General features: G+C 43.9%; 1 protein-coding gene and 1 long non-coding RNA gene across 2 annotated transcripts in view; one reads left to right on the top strand and one right to left on the bottom strand.

Annotated features, from left to right (window-relative positions):
- Positions 1–15,785, bottom strand: part of VGLL4 (vestigial like family member 4) — a 91,922-nt gene extending 76,137 nt beyond the window's left edge. Inside the window, exons 1-2 of the mRNA XM_059856141.1 lie at positions 15,732–15,785; positions 8,008–8,084 (exon numbers count right to left, since the gene is read on the bottom strand). Coding sequence (XP_059712124.1) covers positions 8,008–8,071 — 64 coding nt within the window. The 5' untranslated portion in view covers positions 8,072–8,084; positions 15,732–15,785. The remainder of the gene's footprint in view (positions 1–8,007; positions 8,085–15,731) is intronic.
- A 51-nt stretch (positions 15,786–15,836) lies between these two features.
- Positions 15,837–18,162, top strand: LOC132332146 (uncharacterized). Its single transcript, XR_009487801.1, has 3 exons — positions 15,837–16,025; positions 16,188–17,153; positions 17,336–18,162. It is a non-coding gene; the product is annotated as an uncharacterized LOC132332146 (long non-coding RNA).
- Positions 18,163–19,813: the final 1,651 nt, after the last annotated feature.

Here is a 19,813-nt window from a genome sequence, read left to right as displayed (position 1 = left end):
ACTCAGAGTTTTATTATTTCAAGCTTTTGGTGTCCATACATCATCAGGTGATTCAGGCTGCACCTCCAGGACTGAGCCACTTCTGGTTTTTCATCACATTGTTACTGTGCTCAGACATCACACTTCCATCCTTTCCCCCTTCCATTAAAAAGAAAAGGATGATTTATGTCACAAATTCCACTCCAGGACTAACTGGACTCCCTGCACCAGGGATCAAGCATTACATGACAAACTGATAAATGTATTTTTAACACCTCTCATGGCTGTTAAGGGATTACAAATGGAGATTTTTGCTGACACTGCTCCTTAGCAGTCAGAGCTTTTCCTCCAGGAAACTTCAGTTTCTCTTGTGCTGGACAGCACAGATAAGCTCTGACCACAAGCACAGTTGCTAAATCATTAAAACTATTCCATTAATGAACTACACATGAATTTCCACAATTAAATGAATTTCCCCAGTCAAAGGATCCAGGGTATTAAAGTCAGTTAAAGTGAGAGCACCCCAGTTTGATCATACCTCCAATATTTAAGGGCAACTTTTTGTGCATATCAAATATCTGCCTCTTCTCTGAACCAACCTGGCAAAAAGATGAGCAAATCAATATTTTAATTAGCTATAAAAGAAGAAACAAACATCCATGGGGTGAATCCATCTAGATTCATATTAGAAGTTATCCTGGAGAGCTTCTCACCCTCCCCTCAAAGTCCTGAAGAAGCTGCCAAGCTCTAAATAAAAATTTGTGCTGGGTTGGTTGATAGGAGACACCCAAGAGCTGACAGAGCCTGATGAAAAACCCCCAAACCCTGAAATACAAACACACAAAACTCTGTTAAATTGATTTACAAAATTCAAAATAAAGATCTGAATTCAAGTGGTTGTGTTGCCCTCAACCAAGGCAGGACTGCAGCAAGCCCTGTCCAACAAAACAAAAACTTCATCACTGGAGGAGTCCTGGGAGCCAGAGGAAGGGAGATTTGTAGTGGAAGCACCACACACAACATTTCCATGGGGAGGTAAATCCTCACTCAGGCTGCTCTGGGAAAAGCCAGGACAGGGCTTTTGTCAGTCCTTGTCGTGACTCCCAGGGACAGGAACAGAGCCCAGCTCTCTCCCAAGCACGGAATTTTGAAGGACACAAACTTCTTTTAGATGTCAGAAGATCCCTAAACACGCTCCAGGATGCCCTTATTAAACCAGCTTGATTCCCTTCCACCCCTGAAGCAAAACTCCATGGATGAGCAGCAACACTGAAATCTCTCAATTCAGGATCCAAGACTTTTCCCACTCATTTCTTTGTCCCAAGATTTGCTATTTTTCACCCACAGGTGCAAATAAAACACAGAGGGCACGTCCCATGATAAGATTGTGTCCTGCTGGAAATCTCTCCTTGTTTTGAGTGATGCCTTGCCAGAGAATATTTCCTGTCCTTGCACTACAATTCCTCCCAGTCCTCCTTGGAGTGGGTGAAGCTGTGAACAGAAAATACCCAAGGACTGTGTCATGAATCTGCTGTTTCACACCTCTGCAGAAATGCTGTCTTGCTCCCCACTTTCCTGAAGAGCCCAGCTCTCTCCCAAGCACGGAATTCTGAAGGACACAAACTTCTTTTAGATGTCAGAAGATCCCTAAACACGCTCCAGGATGCCCTTATTAAACCAGCTTGATTCCCTTTCCACCCCTGAAGCAAAACTCCATGGATGAGCAGCAACACTGAAATCTCTCAATTCAGGATCCAAGACTTTTCCCATTCATTTCTTTGTCCCAAGATTTGCTATTTTTCACCCACAGGTGCAAATAAAACACAGAGAGCACGTCCCATGATAAGATTGTGTCCTGCTGGAAATCTCTCCTTGTTTTGAGTGATGCTTTGCCAGAGAATATTTCCTGTCCTTGCACTACAATTCCTCCCAGTCCTCCTTGGAATGGGTGAAGCTGTGAACAGAAAACACCCAAGGACTGTGCCATGAATCTGCTGTTTCACACCTCTGCAGAAATGCTGGCCTGCTCCCCACTTTCCTGAAGCAGATGAATCTCTAGGGAAAAGACAAACAAAAAAAAAACCCCAAGGCACAGAACCAAACTAGTGCTGGACAAACCTCACAATCCTCTAAAAGCAAAGTGCAAATGATCCTTGAGGCTTCCCTTGCACCAACTGCATTCACAGATCACACTCCATCCAATCCCTCACTTTCAGTCCCTCAGAGCCCCTTCAGCACTGGGGTGTTTGTAACTGATGGAACTGCTCCCACAGAAGGATGGAAGCCCTTTAAAGTCCTGCAAACATTGATTTTAAATCCTGCCTCAGGCTCACTGCCCGTCATTTGCCATAAATTTACACCACCAACAGTAGCAAAGTGCTGGTGATGCTGGAAATATTTCATCACTAACATCTTCCACACAAATAACAGCACTCAAGTCTAATTCTGCTATAAATTCTGCTTGGTTTTTATTTAAATCAACAAGCTTACAGAGCCACCACCTTCTTCAACACTGCTAAAAAATAATAAATTCTCCTCAACCCAGCCTTGAAGCAGGATTTTTATTTTTTTTTGGGATCATCTATCCAAAACAAATAATCATGGCATATTTATTCATGAGGGGGTGACAGCCAGCACAAAATTCCTACTGAACTCCTGATACCAGAGAGGAGCAGTAAAAACTGCTTGGTGGCTCTTGCCTACACCAGGATTTTATTACAAAGAGGATTAGGGCAGGGATTTTAAAGCACAATAATTCTTCTGTACTAGAAATATCAACTGTATGGCCTGGCTTAATTATTGGAAGTGGATTAAACTAAACCACACCAAAGCAACTGTTGCCAAACAATAACAGTGTTCACAGCCAGGAGTGTGGAATTGCAGCTCCAGGCTGCCCTGCCCACATGGGACTGATGGCACATGTGCAAGGAGCATGGATTCATCAAAGATAATCCCTTTTTTTTTTTAAATGTGGTTCTCTATCAGTTTTGCAAAACACAAATCAAGGCTCAGCAGGTGTGGATTTGCTCCAAAGCATTAAAATGCAAAGTTTCACCCAGGAATTGCTGGTGCCATTTGTGAGCTGCTCCCAAACCTTTCCTTTCCTTCTGGATGTGGATTTTCTCCTGCTTGCCCACAGCAGACTTTTCACTATATTACCCTGAGAGAGGGAGAAAAGACATGGTTTTTGTCATTCTTTACCACATTTTCAAACTGGCCTTACATACTGGAAGGAAGTGCAAATAAAGTGCTCCTGTAAACCCACACACAGCGAGTGCAAAGTGCTTACAATAAAATCTGCAGGCACAAGCCCTGATCTCTGTTTCCCTTCACTCTTCTCTCCAAGCCAAGATTATGCTTTTAAAACTCTGTTTAGGACTGAAAGAGCAGATCCCAAACCCCTCATACCAGATCAATAGGAAATGACAGTCCTCCTCTCTGCCTGAACCCTTGCTCAAACCCCTCCAGCTCACCCTGTGCTCTTCCAAAGCAGCCAAACCAAGCCCAGAGCAGGTGAGGAAAACACCAAACCCAGCAAGGACAGTGCAGGGGGAGCAGAGGAACGAGTGCCAAGAGTCTCCTTGGAAGCTGCAAAAATCAAGTTTACAATCCCCCACCTCCTGTAAGGTTTAGGGCTGTGACAGCCATAAAACCCAGCGTGGGTGCACATCACAGAGATGGTTCTTCCTTCTAATCCCACCCCTGAAAAGATCCCAGCAAGACCTTCCAGGTGCTGCTTACAGAAGAAATAAAGGTGCACATTGCCTAGAGCTCCTCATCAGTGCAAACAGATTTTTAATGGCCTTTCCTCCACTACTGACCAGTCAGAAATTAGTGACCAGGCTAATAATGACATCATTCGTTTGTTCTGTCTTCTTTTTTGCTTTTTAAAGCACAGCTCCACTCTAGAATAAACCCAAATAACTGCTTCCATCCCCGTGGCAGGAGTTTAAATCCCCAAGTGCAGCAGCCACTCCTGCTCCATAATCAATCCTCCCCTTGACACAGCAGTTAAACAAATGTGCTGCATAAATCCTCCTTGCTAGCAAGTGCAGGAGGATTTCAACTGCTGAAATTCAGTTTATAGCTCCTGAGCTAAAGCAGAGCTGAGGCTGAAAGCAGCACCAGGGTTAACCTGGCACTGCCCAGGATGGAAACTGGGCATCAGCTGGGAGCCACCCATCATTTGGATGCCCAGACCATCATCATGCTGGCCCCTGGCCAGCACTGGGGGGCTCTCTCCTGGCATTCATTCCTCCCTCTTCTCCTTTTCTCTTTGCACTACCATAATTATAACATTTCGTTTCAATCATTAAATTGTTCTTGTCTCAACCCACAGGTTTTTTCACCCTTTTTTCTGATTCCTCTTCCCATCCCAGCAGGGCTGGCAAGTGAGGAGCTGTGTGGCCCTTGGTTGCTGGCTGAGGGTAAACTCATTTCTTTAAGTGCTGCTGAGTTGAAAAGTATTTGTTTTAAACAGCTGGTGGTTTGTGTACCCAAAGACACTTCAGTGTGACCTGGCCCTGCAGTGAGTGCCCACAGAGATAAAGGATCCTCCACATCTCAGAGCATTCAATTGATAGATATTGGTAATATTGCTGCACTCCTGGCCATGACTGGAATATTGGAAACACTGCAGAATTCTGTTCCAGACAAAGTTCACAGACATCCAAAGATTTCCATTCATCACTCCCCAGGTCAAGAAATCACACAATTTCCAGTACTTATAGCAGCACCACTGCTAGAACCTCACTGAGAGCTCAAGGATAACTGCTAAACTCAAAATTTAAAACTAACTTCCAAACTAACTTCTTTTTACCCAGAACAAGCTCAAGGAAAACTGCTAAATTCAAAATTTAAAACTAACTTCCAAACTAACTTCTCTACACCCAGAACAAGCTCAAGGAAAACTGCTAAATTCAAGATTTAAAGCTAACTTTTTCTTACCCAGAATAAGTACAAGGATAACAGTGAAATTCAAAATTTAAAACTAACTTCCAACTAACTTCTTCTTACCCAGAACAAGCTCAAGGATAACAGCTAAATTCAAGATTTAAACTACCTTCCAACTAACTTCTTTTTATGCAGAACGAGTTCAGAGTAAAACATGGATGACAGCTAAATTCAAGTTTTAAAACTAACTTTTTCTTACCCAGAACAAATTTAAGGATAACAGCGAAATTCAAAATTTAAAACTAACTTCTTTTCACCCAGAACAAGCTCAAGGATAACAGCTAAATTCAAGATTTAAAACTAACTTTTTCTTACCCAGAACAAGCTCAAGGATAACAGCGAAATTCAAAATTTAAAACTAACTTCCAAACTTCTTTTTACCCAGAACAAGCTCAAGGAAAACAGCTAAACTCAAGGTTAAAACTAGCTTCCAAATCAACTTCTTTTTACCCAGAATGTGTTCAAGGATGACAGCTAAATTCAAGATTTAAAACCAACTTCTTTTTACCCAGAACAAGCTCAAGGAAAACTGCTAAATTCAAAATTTAAAACTAACTTCCAACTAACTTCTTCCTACCCAGAACAAGCTCAAGGATAACAGCTAAACTCAAGATTAAAACTAACTTCCAAACCAACTTCATTTTACCCAGAACAAGCTCAAGGAAAACTGCTAAATTCAGAATGCAAAACGAACTTCTTTTTACCCAGAACAAATTTAAGGATAACAGCTAAACTCCAGGTTAAAACTAACTTCCAAAATGAGTAGTTTTCCCCAGAAGGAGTTCCCAGAGCTGCCCAGAAAGGCACAAGCTCAGGGCCAGCCCTGCTCACCCTGGGCTGGGAGGGAGAGCAGGGCAGGCTGGAGACAGCACAAGTCAGAAGCTGCAGAGTGGCACAAATCTAATGAAGCCTAAGTGGTAAGACTACAGGAATGTAAATTAGAAGCAGATCCACATCAGCTCCCTGACATGCAAGTTGCACTGAATCAGACTTCCTCTGGACTCCCTCAATCCAACACTCCTACCCCGTGGAGCTCAAAATCAAGCTGCAGTCTTAGGCCAAAAGAATGCATTTAAGCTCGAGACAATTGAGAGTATAAATTCAAAATATACTTTTTTAAATGCAGCCAAAAGAAATCCCACCCCTGCCCCCAAGGTGAAAATCATTGAAATGATTTCCTCCAGGAGTTCCAGTGCTGCTCATTTTACCAGTAATGGTCCAGAACTGGGGCAAATGAACCAAGCCATCCCTCCCCAGTGGCACCTCTGGGAACCTGGTGCTTCTCCAGCAGCAAAGAGAACAGGCAAGAACAGCAAAACCAACGTTCCTAACAGAGATCTGCAGCAGCAAACCAATCATTTTATCAACAGCCAAGGCAAATCATTTTCAAAAATATTCACAGAACAAAGGGACAAGGGAAGAAGAGCTGCATTCATCTTTAAAGGTGATTTTAGGCACAGGAGTGACTTGCAAAAGCAGTCTGACATTCAAAATACCATTTTTCTAAGTCAGAAATCCAAAATACCATTTTTCTAAGTCAGAAATCCAAAATACCGTTTTTCTCCTGAGTGCACACACTACAGAGAGCACCAAGGGCATTTCTTACTGAGCCTGCAGGGAACAATCTCCCCTGTAAACTGGCACTGCAGCTTGGCAGAACTGAAAATATTACCCTAACACAAATTAACCCATCTGAAACCCTTACTATGAACGGCAACAGCAAAAATGTCACCCAAACAATACCAAAAATATTACCAAAAGATTACCTGAATAATACCAAAAAAATTACCAAAAGATTACCCAGATAATACCAAAAATATTACCAAAATATTACTCAGATAATACCAAAAATATTACTCAAATAATACCCAAATAATACCAAAAATATTACCAAAAATATTACCAAAATAATACCAAAAATATTACACAAATAATACCAAAAATATTACACAAATAATACCAAAAATATTACACAAATAATACCAAAAATATTACACAAATAATACCAAAAATATTACCAAAATATTATTCAAATAATACCAAAAATATTACCAAAATATTACTCAAATATTGCCAAAAATATTACCAAAATATTACCCTAATAATACCCAAAGTATTTCCAAAATAATACCCAAAAAATATTACCCAAAAATATTACCCAAACAATACCAAAAATATTATCCAAAGCTTACCTGAATAATACCAAAAATATTACCAAAATATTACTCAGATAATACCAAAAATATTACCCAAATACCCAAATAATACCGAAAATATTACCAAAAGATTACCCAAATAATACCGAAAATATTACCAAAAGATTACCCAAATAATACCAAAAATATTACCAAAAATAATACCAAAAATAATACCAAAAATATTACCAAAAATAATACCAAAAATAATACCAAAAATAATACCAAAAATAATACCAAAAATAATACTCAAATATTGCCAAAAATATTACCAAAATATTACTCAAATAATACCCAAAATAATACCCAAAAATATTACCCAAAAATATTACCCAAACAATACCCAAAACAATCATACCCAAAAAATGGGCAAGGTGAGCCTCTGGCTATTGAAAACCCTCCAATTCCCTCTTGCTGGCACAGAAGGGCAATGAAGAGCTCACTAGCAAGGATAAAAGTCAGCCTGAGAGTTTTCATCAGCTGAATCCTTCCCAGCCCACTGGAGAGCTCTCCAATGAGATCCAACCCAAATTGTCTGGGCCAGCAGCTTCACCACCACTTCTTGTCTGCTAACAATGCAAATGCAGCTGGGAGAAGAGAGGCACCTTGGCATCAATTGAACACAATTTTCAATAAATTCATATTTATGTTATTCATCTTTGTCTATCTGTGTGTATAAATTAGTTTTTTTAAAGCCAGTCACTCTCTCCTGCCAATTTGAATGCAAGGTGCTGGGCTGGCACCTGAGGGAAACAACCTCTGCAGGGTTCCTGCACATCTCAGTGGCCCTGAAAACAGCTTCCCACCCACCCTGGGCTCAGGAAAACTCCAGCACAGCCCAAACCCAAAGCAGCTGGGTCCAGCAGGGCAGGGAACTTACGTTTCTCATCATCAGCATGGACCAGAGATGCTGCTCTGGACAGCACATCCAAGGGAGTCTCCATTCCTCTCTGGGTCCTGCAGAATTCAGAAGCAAGGTTCAGAGAGCAAACTGAGCACCCATACACACCCAGACTGCAGGGGCAGCAACACACAACAGCAAAAAACCCCAAAATGCACCTTGGTGCTGCTCCTCTCTCGGGACAGCAGCACTGCAGTGGTGCAGAGTGCCAGGGAGGGGAGAGAGAGCAGGGAGGTCAGGGCTGGCACTGCCTCCCCCACCAAACACAGCCAACAGCAAAGGGCCAGGAGCTGCAGCTGCCCAGCCTGGGAGATCTGCTCCCTGCTGCAGGGGGGCACCCACAAACTGCTGGGCACACACACCAACACCAAGCACGTGGGCCCTGCCGTGGGCTGCTCACACCCTCGGGATGCCAGAAACTTCACCTCCACACCCTCTGCCATGCCCTGGCCAAATTGTAGCTTTTTATCAGTTTGTTTAGTAAATAGATATAAATATATATAATATATAAATTATATATACATATATATTTCTATATATTTATATAGAAATAAATATTTAAAAATATATAAATTTATATACATTTTTATAAATCACTTTATTTATATATCACATTATTAAATAATGTGATATATATAATAAAAATAAAATATACAATATAATATAATATATATATTATAATATAACATATAATATAATATATATTATTATATATAATATAATATATATTATAATATATAATTATATTGCATTTATATATTAAACATATATTAAATATATATGTTTAATATATAAATGTAATATGTTTATATATTAAACATATATATTAATGTATATAAACATATACATTTATATATTAAATATATTAAAATTATATGTTAAATATAAATTTATATTTATTATGTAAATTTATCTATTAATAAATTTATACACGAAATATATATTATATTAAATATATTAAATTTATATATTAAATATATTAAAGTTATATATTAATATATAAACTTATATAATAAACATAAATATAAATTTATACTTAATATGTAAATATATATTAATAAATTTATAGATTAAGTATATATTATATACTAAATATATAAAATTTATATATTGAACATATGAATTTTATATTAAATATAGATATAAACTTATATTTAATATGCAAAATTTTCTAATAATAAATGTGTACATTAAATATATATTATATATTAAAGGTATGAAATTTATATATGAAATATATTGAATATATCCAGAACTCAACTATGTGTTTCTATAAATAAAATAAAATCATAAATAATAAATTATTATTCATCATTGTATTTGATTTCTATAAAGACATAGATGAGCTCTGGATATGTGAGAAACCACACAAAGAACTGGATCTTTTTTTTCCCAATCACACCTCAGTAGCTGCTTTTCCCTGGATTTTGCCCCTTATAAATTCTAATTAAAAAAATGAATTCCCAGCCCATTGAAAGCTCCTATTCCAGCACTACACCAAGCAACCAAAAAAACTCCCACAAACCCAAGGATTGCATAGCAGCTCCTCCAAGATTCACATGAATGGATTCAAAATCAAAAAAAAAAAAAAAAAAAGATGTTTCAGGATGAAATTCCAAAAATATGGAAGGGAAAGGAAGGTGAGAAGAACATCTTGTCAAGATGGTTTTTACTACAAGGCCAACAGCTTTTATGTGTTTCAAATAAAAAGGCAACAGCACAGGCAGAACTGTTAAAAATGGAGAAAGAGAGAAAAAAAAAAAAATCAGAAGAACTCAATTTTGTGGAGGTTTTTCCAGAAAAAACTTAGCAAAAACTTCTCTCACAGAACTGCTTACTGTATCTCACTTTACAGTAGGATCTTAAAATAAAAAAGGTGCTGCAGAAATGCCAAGCACATGTGCAGCAGGTACACTGCCTCACCACCAAGCACAGGCCTGGGAAGCAATTTCCTTCAGTTTGCACTAAAACAATAAACCTGCCATCCTCACTCCCTCTTCCCAAACCAGCCAGACTTGAGTCAGACTTTAAAGCACAAGAGAAAGGGTTTTAAAGCATTTATAGGTTGAAAAAAAATGTATTTTTAAGCTTAAAGCTTATATATTTTTTTAGTTTAAATCATGAAATCCAGTAGGATTTCCATAGAGCAAAGGAAGAAGGGACAAGTTTGAAATAACCAAGATTAAAACCTGTCAATTAACTCTTTAATTTAAAGACAATACTTGCAGGGAAGAGGTTTTAGACCACAAGATCTTCAGCTTATTTTACTATTTTGTCTTCATCAAACATTTCTCCCTTTCCCACCTGGCCACACCCTCCTCCCAAGCAGAGCAGAGTTTGGAAGAGGGAATTCCCTGCATCCCTGCAGCACCATCCCACCTGCATCCCTCACACCCTGATGCTTCATTTCTTTCACATTTTCTGGGTTGTTTTGGACCTCACTGACCCTCTCACACCAACTCCTCCAACAGAGTCAAAATCCAGTTGGGAAAACGATTTTGGTTTGTCTGATCAGGGGCTGCAGCTACAGCAGACTGGGGTAACTCATGATTCAGTGCTAAATCCCTCCTGCACTCAAAGACAATAATACCGATGGTTTTGATCAAGTCTTCAGGGAAAAAAAATCAGCTTTGGATAAACATTAATGTAAAGGATAGCAAGAGGTCTTTTAAAAACAAATTGACTACATTAAATTAAAAAATTCTGACTACATCGTAGTTGTAACTACATCAATTTTCTTAATGCAGTCAAGAAATTTTTTTTTGTACAATTTTTAATATAGTTTTAATTTTTAATCTTTTTTTCTTTCAGCTTTCTGGTAATTTTTAAATAATGGGAGCAGCAGATGCCCAATCCCTTCCCAGACTGTGCTCCCAGTAAGAATGAACTGGTGACAGAAAGCCACACTGGGAGAAGGAAACAGGAACCAAGTCTTGATGCAGTTCAGGAAATCAGACACTTGAAAAACAACTTGACTCCAAGTGGCCTCAGTGGAGCTTTGCAGCTCTGGGTGTCATTAAAGCTCACATCAGAGAGAGCTGCTGGGCACCAGGGCCCTGTGCTCATCCCAAAACTGCCATTCCCAACCTGGGATCCCAGATATTCTGGCATTTTGAAGCAGAGAACAAGCATTACCTGCAAGGAGCTGCACACTGCCAGATTATTTTTCCAATAGTGGTAAATGTCTCTTTATCTCTAAATTAGACTGACAAATCAGTGATGACAGCTCAGGAAAGAAATGCAGGTTGCCCAGGAGAGTGAGAGAGGAGGGATCCTCTCTGAGCTCTGAGTTTAAATCCCTGATTTGGCCAGGGCAAGGTCAGAGTGCACCAGCCACCCTGGGGGAGCCACACCTCAGACAGGAAAGACCAAAAACACTTCCCAGGCTTCCAGGAAATCAAATTAAAAAAAAAAAAAAAAAAAGAACAAAGAAAACCACAAAAAACAAACAAAACCAAAACAAATTAAAAAATCCCCAAAGCACCCTGTTAATAAGGAGAATCCTGGCCAAACCCAGCTGTTTCTCAGTGTGACACAAACCTGTCTCTGCAGCAAACCCAATCTTGAATTTTTGTGTCCCCACCAAAGCACAGCTCTCTGCAAGAGCTCGGTTAGGGAAAGGCAGGAGGAGTGGAACAGGAGAGAAAACTGGATTTCCCCTGGCTGCAGCTGAGTCAAACAGCCTGGAAACAGTTTCCCAAGTAAATCTCACAAATCTCACTGTAACCAATCTCACTGGTTACAAAGTCTTAGCTGCTGGATTCAGGAGCCAAAAGCACTTTTACGAGCATTTTTATCGAGTGTTATTTCAAATATTAATTTAATCTCTTCTAAAGTGCTCTTCCTTATCAGCTCCTGCTCCCACACAGCGCTGCCCTGTTCTGTCCTCTCCCTACACAGCAGCAAAGAAAAGCTCTGCAAAAAAAGACAAAAAATGGGAAATCAGAGATGCCTGAAGGACAGACCTACACTGACCCACCTGACATTTTTTAATGCAACACCACAAGCACACACCAGCCATCAGTGTAAAGAGACAGAACTGCATCTTCCCTCTCCTCCACTGCATTTTCCCTCTCCTGACATTTTTTTCACGACCCAGAAACACTCAGGGTACTCTCAGCCTTACAAATGCCTACTAATGTTTTGGTTTGGGGTTTTTTGGTTTTTTGTGGTTTTTTTTTTTTGAAGACTCTAGGGAAGTGAAAGCTTCAGAAAATGAACAGCTGAGTGTTTTCAGGGATTTCTGCAGCACCTTGCAAGCATCAGGAAGGGACAAACCCTGAGGTTGCTTGTTTGAAATTCAGGTCACAGGCAGCAGAGCCCCATTCACTCAGCCCAACAGAGGCAATTAATTAATTAATGCCACCAAAGTTCATGTTCACAGGGGGGGATGTCAGGGGAGAGTGAGATAAAGAGAAGAACTTTACATCTGATTTTAAAAAGGGGAGAGGAAGGAAAGGGAAGCAAAGCTCATACAGAGTTAGGATGGGCCCAGGACAGACCTGAGCTCCAGCCAGGTGCCAAGAGTGGGTGATGAGAACAGACAGGAGTGCAGACACCACAAAAGAGGAGAATTTGGGTACAATTTGGACATGGAATCCCAAAGAGAACTCACAGTGGCAACAGGAAAAATACTCCCCAAATAACACCAAAATCATTAGAGAACAAAGGGACAAACGACACTGCCAGAACAGCAGCACACCTGAGGGACACCAAAATCACCCCAAGCTGCTGAGACACAGCTGCACCTGCCAGGAGAGACAGGCTGACAGAACAGCCTGCTGCCTGAATTCCACCTGCAGGAATCACCCAGGGAACAGCGGAGGGAGAAGAGCAGGGTTAATGAACAAACCCACTAATTACAGCGATAACAAAGCAATTCACGAGCAAGGAGACACTTGAGAAAGCATCAAGAGCAAAGTGGAGATAAACACAAGAGCAGGGAAAACAAGGTGAATTGACAAGAGTGGTCAAAAGCAGCTCCCACCTGGGAGAGGCAGCCCCAAAAGTGCCCAAATTCATGCTCAGAAACGCCAAGAAGAAACAGGCTCTGCTGATTTCAGTGGAGGAGAGTGAAACTGAAGAGGAAATCCAAACAATTGACCAGCACCAGCAGTAAACCCACACAGGGAAGGAGGATAAAGCAGAAGCTTGATGCGAAATAGGCAAAGATGGCTTATTTTTTATGAGAGTTTATTTTTTATTTTAGGAGAGAGTAAAGCATATTTGCCCCACAGGCACGTTGTAATCAATAATTTTCTCAAAGAGGCACAATACATGTAAATTTCTTCAGGTATGCTTGGAGCACAGCTTCTACTTGTGGACAGAAAAATCCTGTGCTGAGATATCCGCGTGAAATGTTCAAATGTGAAATGTGCAAATGTGAAATGTGCAAATGCTCACTTTAGATCATGATTACCAACCAGACTGATCATTCCCTATTTACAACTCAAAATCTTGAGAGTAATTCAGCCTATTTGGCTAAATACACTTCTTTTTTTTTTTTCTTTAACCTCATGTTTTGGGGTTTCTTTAAACCATGCTTGTTATGCACGTGGAAAATGTGTTTGAACAGGCAAATCTTCAACCAGAAACAACAATCTAACTCATCACACAGAAAATTAAAAGCTTAAAGCTGAGTTTTGGTATTTTACCTCGTGTTTTTTGTTGTCTTGTTACACAAATTCCCCCTTAACAAGGCAACATTTTAAGAAGCAAGCTCTCAGTAATTTTTGAAAGCTAAGAAATTTCAGGTGGGAAAGTCCAAGCTGACCTTGTCTTGTACCTACAAGATCACTCAGAGCATCCCATGTGTTACCCAACCTGCTGCAAACACATTATGAAACATTTAAGCACAGTACAGAGAACTGAACCAAAGCTCCCTTTTCCAACAGAAAACTTCCAGGTGTGTCTGGAAACAAACCAATTAACCCCTGCAATATGGAGATGCTCAGAAGGTAATCAAAGCTGCTCCTGTGTAAATAAGAAATTGATGGTTTGTGGTGCGGATGCTCTTAATTAACCTGCCCCAAAGGGCTGTACAGATATTTTCTATCTTATTTTAGTTACCAGGTTAATTTTATAGCAGGCTGTCAGATCTCAGCAGCACTCCTGGGTGTTCAGCTCTGGCCCAGTTCCTGCTCTAGGCTGGGTCTAAAAGCTGACCCCATCCCACAGAGGGGTTCCTGAGCAGGGAAGGAAGAGCATCCTGCCCCAAAACATCCACTCCTGCCCCAAAACATCCATCTCTGCCCCAAAACATCCATCTCTGCCCCAAAAACACCCACCCCTACCCCCCACACTGCTCCAGCCCAGGCAGGTCACTGGGAAAATGCAAATGTCCAAGAGGCAGGCCCAAATTCCACCAGGAGTTGACAGGTGAGATCTGTATCTCACTTGTGAATCCAAGTTCTTGTAAGTAACCCCAAAAGCCTCGCAGCCTGATCCCCAAAAACCAGATTATAACTGTGTATCAATAAGAAGAGACACAGAGAATTTAAGCATAACACATTCCACATTAGAAGTCTCGCAAGTTCACAAATAGGAAAATACAAATAAAGGGCCTTCAAGTCTGGAGAAGAGCCTTTAAAAGTTTATTATTAAGGCAGAAAAGGGAGATTACAGCCCAATTTTATAGTTTTGGATCTGAGGGTTCTCAGCAGCACTGCCTTGCAAAGAGTTTCACTCAGGTTTCCCAAACTGCAGTTTGTTTCTCTGGGAGGAACACTCTTTGAACAACTCTCTGCTCTAAAGCCAGAGGAAAAAAAAACTAACCAGATAAATCACCCTGCAGGAGGAATCCTGGAACTCTTGATCAGCCAAGTCCTCTTTGGTGTAATTAAAAAATGGCCATTATTTCTTGTTCCTGATAATCCTGAAGCACCGACACAGCAGAAAGGAAGCGAGCTGGCTTTATGGGCTCCCCAACCCAGTGGGAAGGGGTTTTAAATTCCCATTCATCCGCTCTCAGCAAAGGGATGCACTGGCACCGGCGTGGACAGCTTAACTCAGGGAATTCATTCCCGCTGATCCCATCTGGGGAACACGCGACACCGCGACACCGCGCCGCTGAAGGCTACAGGAACATCCCTGCCCACGGAATAGGAAAGAGCAGCGCCGAAAGCCTTCCCAGCGCCCGGGGACGCCTTCGGGAAGGTTTCACCTCCGCTGCCCATACGGCACCGGGGACTTTCCCTGCAGGAAGAGCAGATGGGCGGGAGCCAAGCTGCGAGCTCCGGCCAGCGGCAGCGTCCCGGAGCTGCGATAGCCCCGGGCACGCTCCTGCCGAGCCGGCTCCGCCCGGTGCTGCTGCCTGCGGGACCGGCCCCGGGCCGGGGGGACGGAGCGGGACCGGCCCCGGGCCACGGGCAGAGAGCGGCTCCCTCTCCGGACATGGGGATCGGCTCCCTCCGCGCCTGGATTCCAACACCACCGGGAGGTTCCCCGGCCTCCGGCAGCGCCCGGTCCGATGCGGCTCCCGTGGGGAAAGCCCCGCAGCGCGGAGAGGACGGGCCGGGGCAGCCCCGTCCCAGCCCCGTCCCAGCTCTGTCCCAGCCCCGTCCCAGCTCTGTCCCAGCCCCGTCCCAGCTCTGTCCCAGCCCCGTCCCAGCTCTGTCCCAGCCCCGTCCCGCCCGCCAGCGTCGCTCCCTCCGCCCCCGCGGCCACCTGTGCGCGCTGTCCCCGCGCTGTCCCCGCGCACTCACCGGCGCTCCGGGCGGTGCCGGCAGCGCGGCCGCGGCGCCCCGCGGGCCGGGCCGGGCCGGGCCGGGCGGAGGCAGCGGCGGCGGTGCGGGCCCGGGGCAGGCGCGGCTCGGCTCGGCTCGGCTCGGCTCGGCCGGCGCCGCTGGCCCCGCTGGCTGCGCGGGCCCGCCGAGGAATCCCAGGAATGAGGGAATTCTGCGGCGAGCAGGTGGGGAGCGCCGCCCGTCCCCATTGGCCGCCCACCCGTGACGTCAGCGCAATTAGGGTAATGAGGCGCTGACGTCACATCCTCGCAGGTAGGGAGAGCGCGGGCCCCGCCCCCGGGGAGGAGGGACAGGGGGCCGGAGGGTCGCGGGTTCGAGCCCCGGGAGCGACACCGGGGACAGGAGAGCACGGGCGGGGACAACGCTGCTTCTGTGCCCCCCTGCTCCAACCTAAACCTTGTCCTCCCCCCGCAGGAAAAACTACAGGGAAACAGCACTAAACTAAACCTCCAGGAAAACAACAAAAACCCCTCCCTCAAGAGCAAAGCGCTTTTTAAAAGCAGAAACGCGCGTTCCGAGGTAAAGCACGCTGTCACAGCGTGTGACAGAGCGGCTCGGTGTCCCCAGGCACACCGAAACACGCAGGAGTGACGAGTGTCAGAGCTGCCGTGAATGGATGGGGCTCACATCCCATCTGACGGGAACTGCTGGGAGCAGCTCCGGCACTTTCCTGTTTACTGCTCGCTCTGCAGCGGGGCTTTACCGAACCCTTCTCCCGACGTGACTCACCCAGCCTGGGAGGAGCTGCCGGCAGCCGGGTTTGGGTGAGAGCAGAGCGGAGCCCTCCTGGCCACCAAAGTGCTCCTCTCCCTTCCGCCTGCAGGGCGGGAGATCCCCGGCACCGCTGCACAAGGCGGGAATATTCCCATTCCCGTTCCCATTCCCATTCCCGTTCCCATTCCCGTTCCCATTCCCATTCCCATTCCCGTTCCCATCCCGGCCCCGCACAGCGCAATGCTGGGGATGGATCGCGCCCGTTCCCACCGTGCCAGCACAGCCCTGGGCATTCCCATGGCAGCGTCCATGCCAGGGCTGCCACTTCCAGCAATTCAGGAACAAGTCTTGCTAAAACTCTGCCTGGTTTTAGCGGTGTTACCAGATCAAGCTGTCGGGCATCTGGAGGAGCCCCTTCCCCAAAGCCAAGGCAAGGTTTCTCCAAGAACCTGGGGATGCTGTTCCCAGGCTCACAAAAAAAGAGTTCCAGAGCAGGAGAGAAGCGCTGCAGTGATCTCCTGGCGGCCACACTGAACATCGGTCAGCAAACTGTCACAGACACGTTTTATGAAAAATCTTTTTGCTAAGATTTCTTCTCTTGAGAAGCTGAGAGGCCTCGGAAACACAATGTAAACAATAATGATCGGCTGCCGTGGAATGCTACAGGTGCATCTTTGATTAGTTTTATGTAGTTGTTTTTAATTAACGGCTAATCACAGTTTAGCTGTCTCAGACTTTCTAGATTTTATTACCATTCTATTCTTTTTCTTTCTTCGCTAGCCTTCTGATGAAATTTTTTTTCTATTCTTTTAGTATAATCTAATATAATATATATCATAAAATAATAGATCAGCCTTCTGAAACACGGAATCAAGATTCTCATCTCTCCCCTCGTCCCGGGACCCCTGCGAACACCGCCACACCAGAGAGTCCCAGAACGGGGCATTTTATCCTCACCAGGATCTGAGGCGGCCCCAGGCGCCTCTTGGAGTGCATTGCAAAGGCAAAGAAAAGGACAGTAAATCAACCTGAGCCCCTTGAAGAGGGGTGGAACCCCCAAAAGAGCGCAGGGCAGCAGAAACAGAGAGCGCTGCTGCGCAATTCTGCTCAGGGCGTTTCTCCCGTCCAGCTCGTCCTCCCTCGCTGGGACAATAAATGCACGAGAACAGAAGAGGCAGCACGGCGGGGAACAGCAGCCCCGGGGCTCCTTTAGGTGCTGAGAGCGGGATTTGTGCAGGAAAGGCTGCAGGAGCAGGGCTGCAGGGCCAGGGCTGCGGGAGGGGCGGGCAGGGAGCGGCCGGGGTCACCCCACACACCCTGAGCTCGGATTCCTGCAGAGCTCCAGAGCCCGGGACGGCTCCGGGCTGTCCAGTTCCCATCTAAGAGTCCATCAAAATCATGCTGACACCGAAGTATTTTCATATCCTCGCAAGGACAGGTCATGAGATCTCCGGGCCACCAAAAGCTAGCCAAAAGCACATTCCAAACCTAAATTAAATCCAGATTTAGACTCCACACACTCAGGATGTCTAATAGGAACACTTCAGTTGATAAAACAAATTATATGCATGTAGTGTCAGAACAACCATGAACATAATTTTATACATGTTGCAAAACCTTCATCTGTGATATCTATAACAATATAATTAAAAAATGATATTGTATTAATACACTACTGGAGATTATTTTCATTGCCAGCAAGCAAGAAGAGGAGTTTGATGATCTAATATTTGGGAAAAAAAGTAGTCAAAACAGTAATGTAAAACTTGTTTGAGAAAACAAGATCCTGGACAAGAAAAACACCATGAACTATGGAAAACAAAACCACAGGCACTGAGAAAAGATCTGAGCTAGACATTGGTACATATCACAAGAATTAATTGCTGCAGACTAATTACAAGATTTTTCAATATGTATCTCTGAGAAAAAAGTCTGCCACTCCTGTTTCTAAGTGCTGGAGGGAAGAGGTGGGAAGGGTTTCTTTGTTTAAGCAGACAGAGCTCCTGGGATGAGGAGGAGCTTGAGAAAGGAGAGGTCAAAACAGCTTTTGATCCTTTGGAGCTGCTGTTGCAGCTCCCAGCAGGAGTTTTAGAACAGGATATTTGTGAAACATCTCAGGAGCCTGAGGAGCATCAGCTGGCTGGGAACAGTGACCCTGAGCACTCCCTACAGCCACACTTCCACTGCAGGGAGGTGACAACGTCTGTAAAAAAAAACAAAAAAAAGAAATGAAGTGCAACTTGTCAAACGTTGGGAATCTTGGAAGACAGATCTTAACACAGCACAAAAAACCTCGTTGGGGCTGCTGAACTCAACACATGCTGCTCACCAGGGAAATTCACACATCAGGAAAGCAAACCCAGGCTTGGGTGATGAGCTGTATTTTGTTTTGCTGGGGTGTTAAAATTTGGTTTTCATTCAGCAGAACTTTCTAGCCCAATGGTATCAAAGGCTCTTTGCTGACTCAGATACCAACAAAAATTTACTCTGCCTAAACCCAAAACTCACCAAGATAGCTGAGGGTTTGTGGCTGAACTAAAATAAAAGCTGTGCTTCAGCACCCAGGGAAGGCACCCAAGGTAGGATGCAAATCCTGGGATGCCACTCCTGTTCCAAATGCACATTAAGCACCAAAAGTTAATCACATTCTTCACAAAGTATGGCCAATGCAACAGAAGGTTTAACCCCTGTGTGAGGGAGCTGGGATTGTGGCTGGCTGTGGATCTCAGCTGCCTCAGGACCACGTTTTAAGACTTTTTTTGGGGTTTTTTTTCAGTATAGAGGCAGGAAAGGTGCTGAAAGCAGAGGGCAAACCCCCATATTCTAGAAAAGTGCAGTCTGCAGGGAGATCCCATGGCCTAATCTCCCTAAAAGGAGACTCAGGGGTGCCCTCATCACTGCAGATCCCTGAGAGGTGCCTGGGCTCAGCTGGGGCTGGGCTCTGTCTCCAGCAGCACTGACAGAACCAGAGCTCACAGCCTCCAGCTGCACCAAGGGAAATTCAGGCTGGATATCAGGAAAAAGTTTTACACAGAAAGGTGATAAAGTTCTGGAATGGCTGCCCAGGGAGGTGGTGCAGTCCCCATCCCTGGGTGTGTTTAACAAAGCCTGGATGTGGCACTGGGGGCCAGGGCTCAGTTGAGGTGTTGGGGCTGGGTTGGACTCAATGGTCTTGAAGGTCTCTTCCAACCTGGTCATTCCTTGAATTCTGTGAACTCTGTAATCCTACAGCCCCTACTCAAGCATTAATCCTGTCATTCTTATTGGAATTGCCTGACATCTGTTCCATGACCAACCAAGAAAATAAAGCATTTCCACTACAATAA

This window comes from Haemorhous mexicanus, chromosome 11, assembly GCF_027477595.1.
Source record: "Haemorhous mexicanus isolate bHaeMex1 chromosome 11, bHaeMex1.pri, whole genome shotgun sequence".
Lineage (NCBI taxonomy): Eukaryota > Metazoa > Chordata > Aves > Passeriformes > Fringillidae > Haemorhous > Haemorhous mexicanus.
Note: the sequence above shows the minus strand (reverse complement) of the source record. Positions and strands in the feature narration are given on the sequence as shown.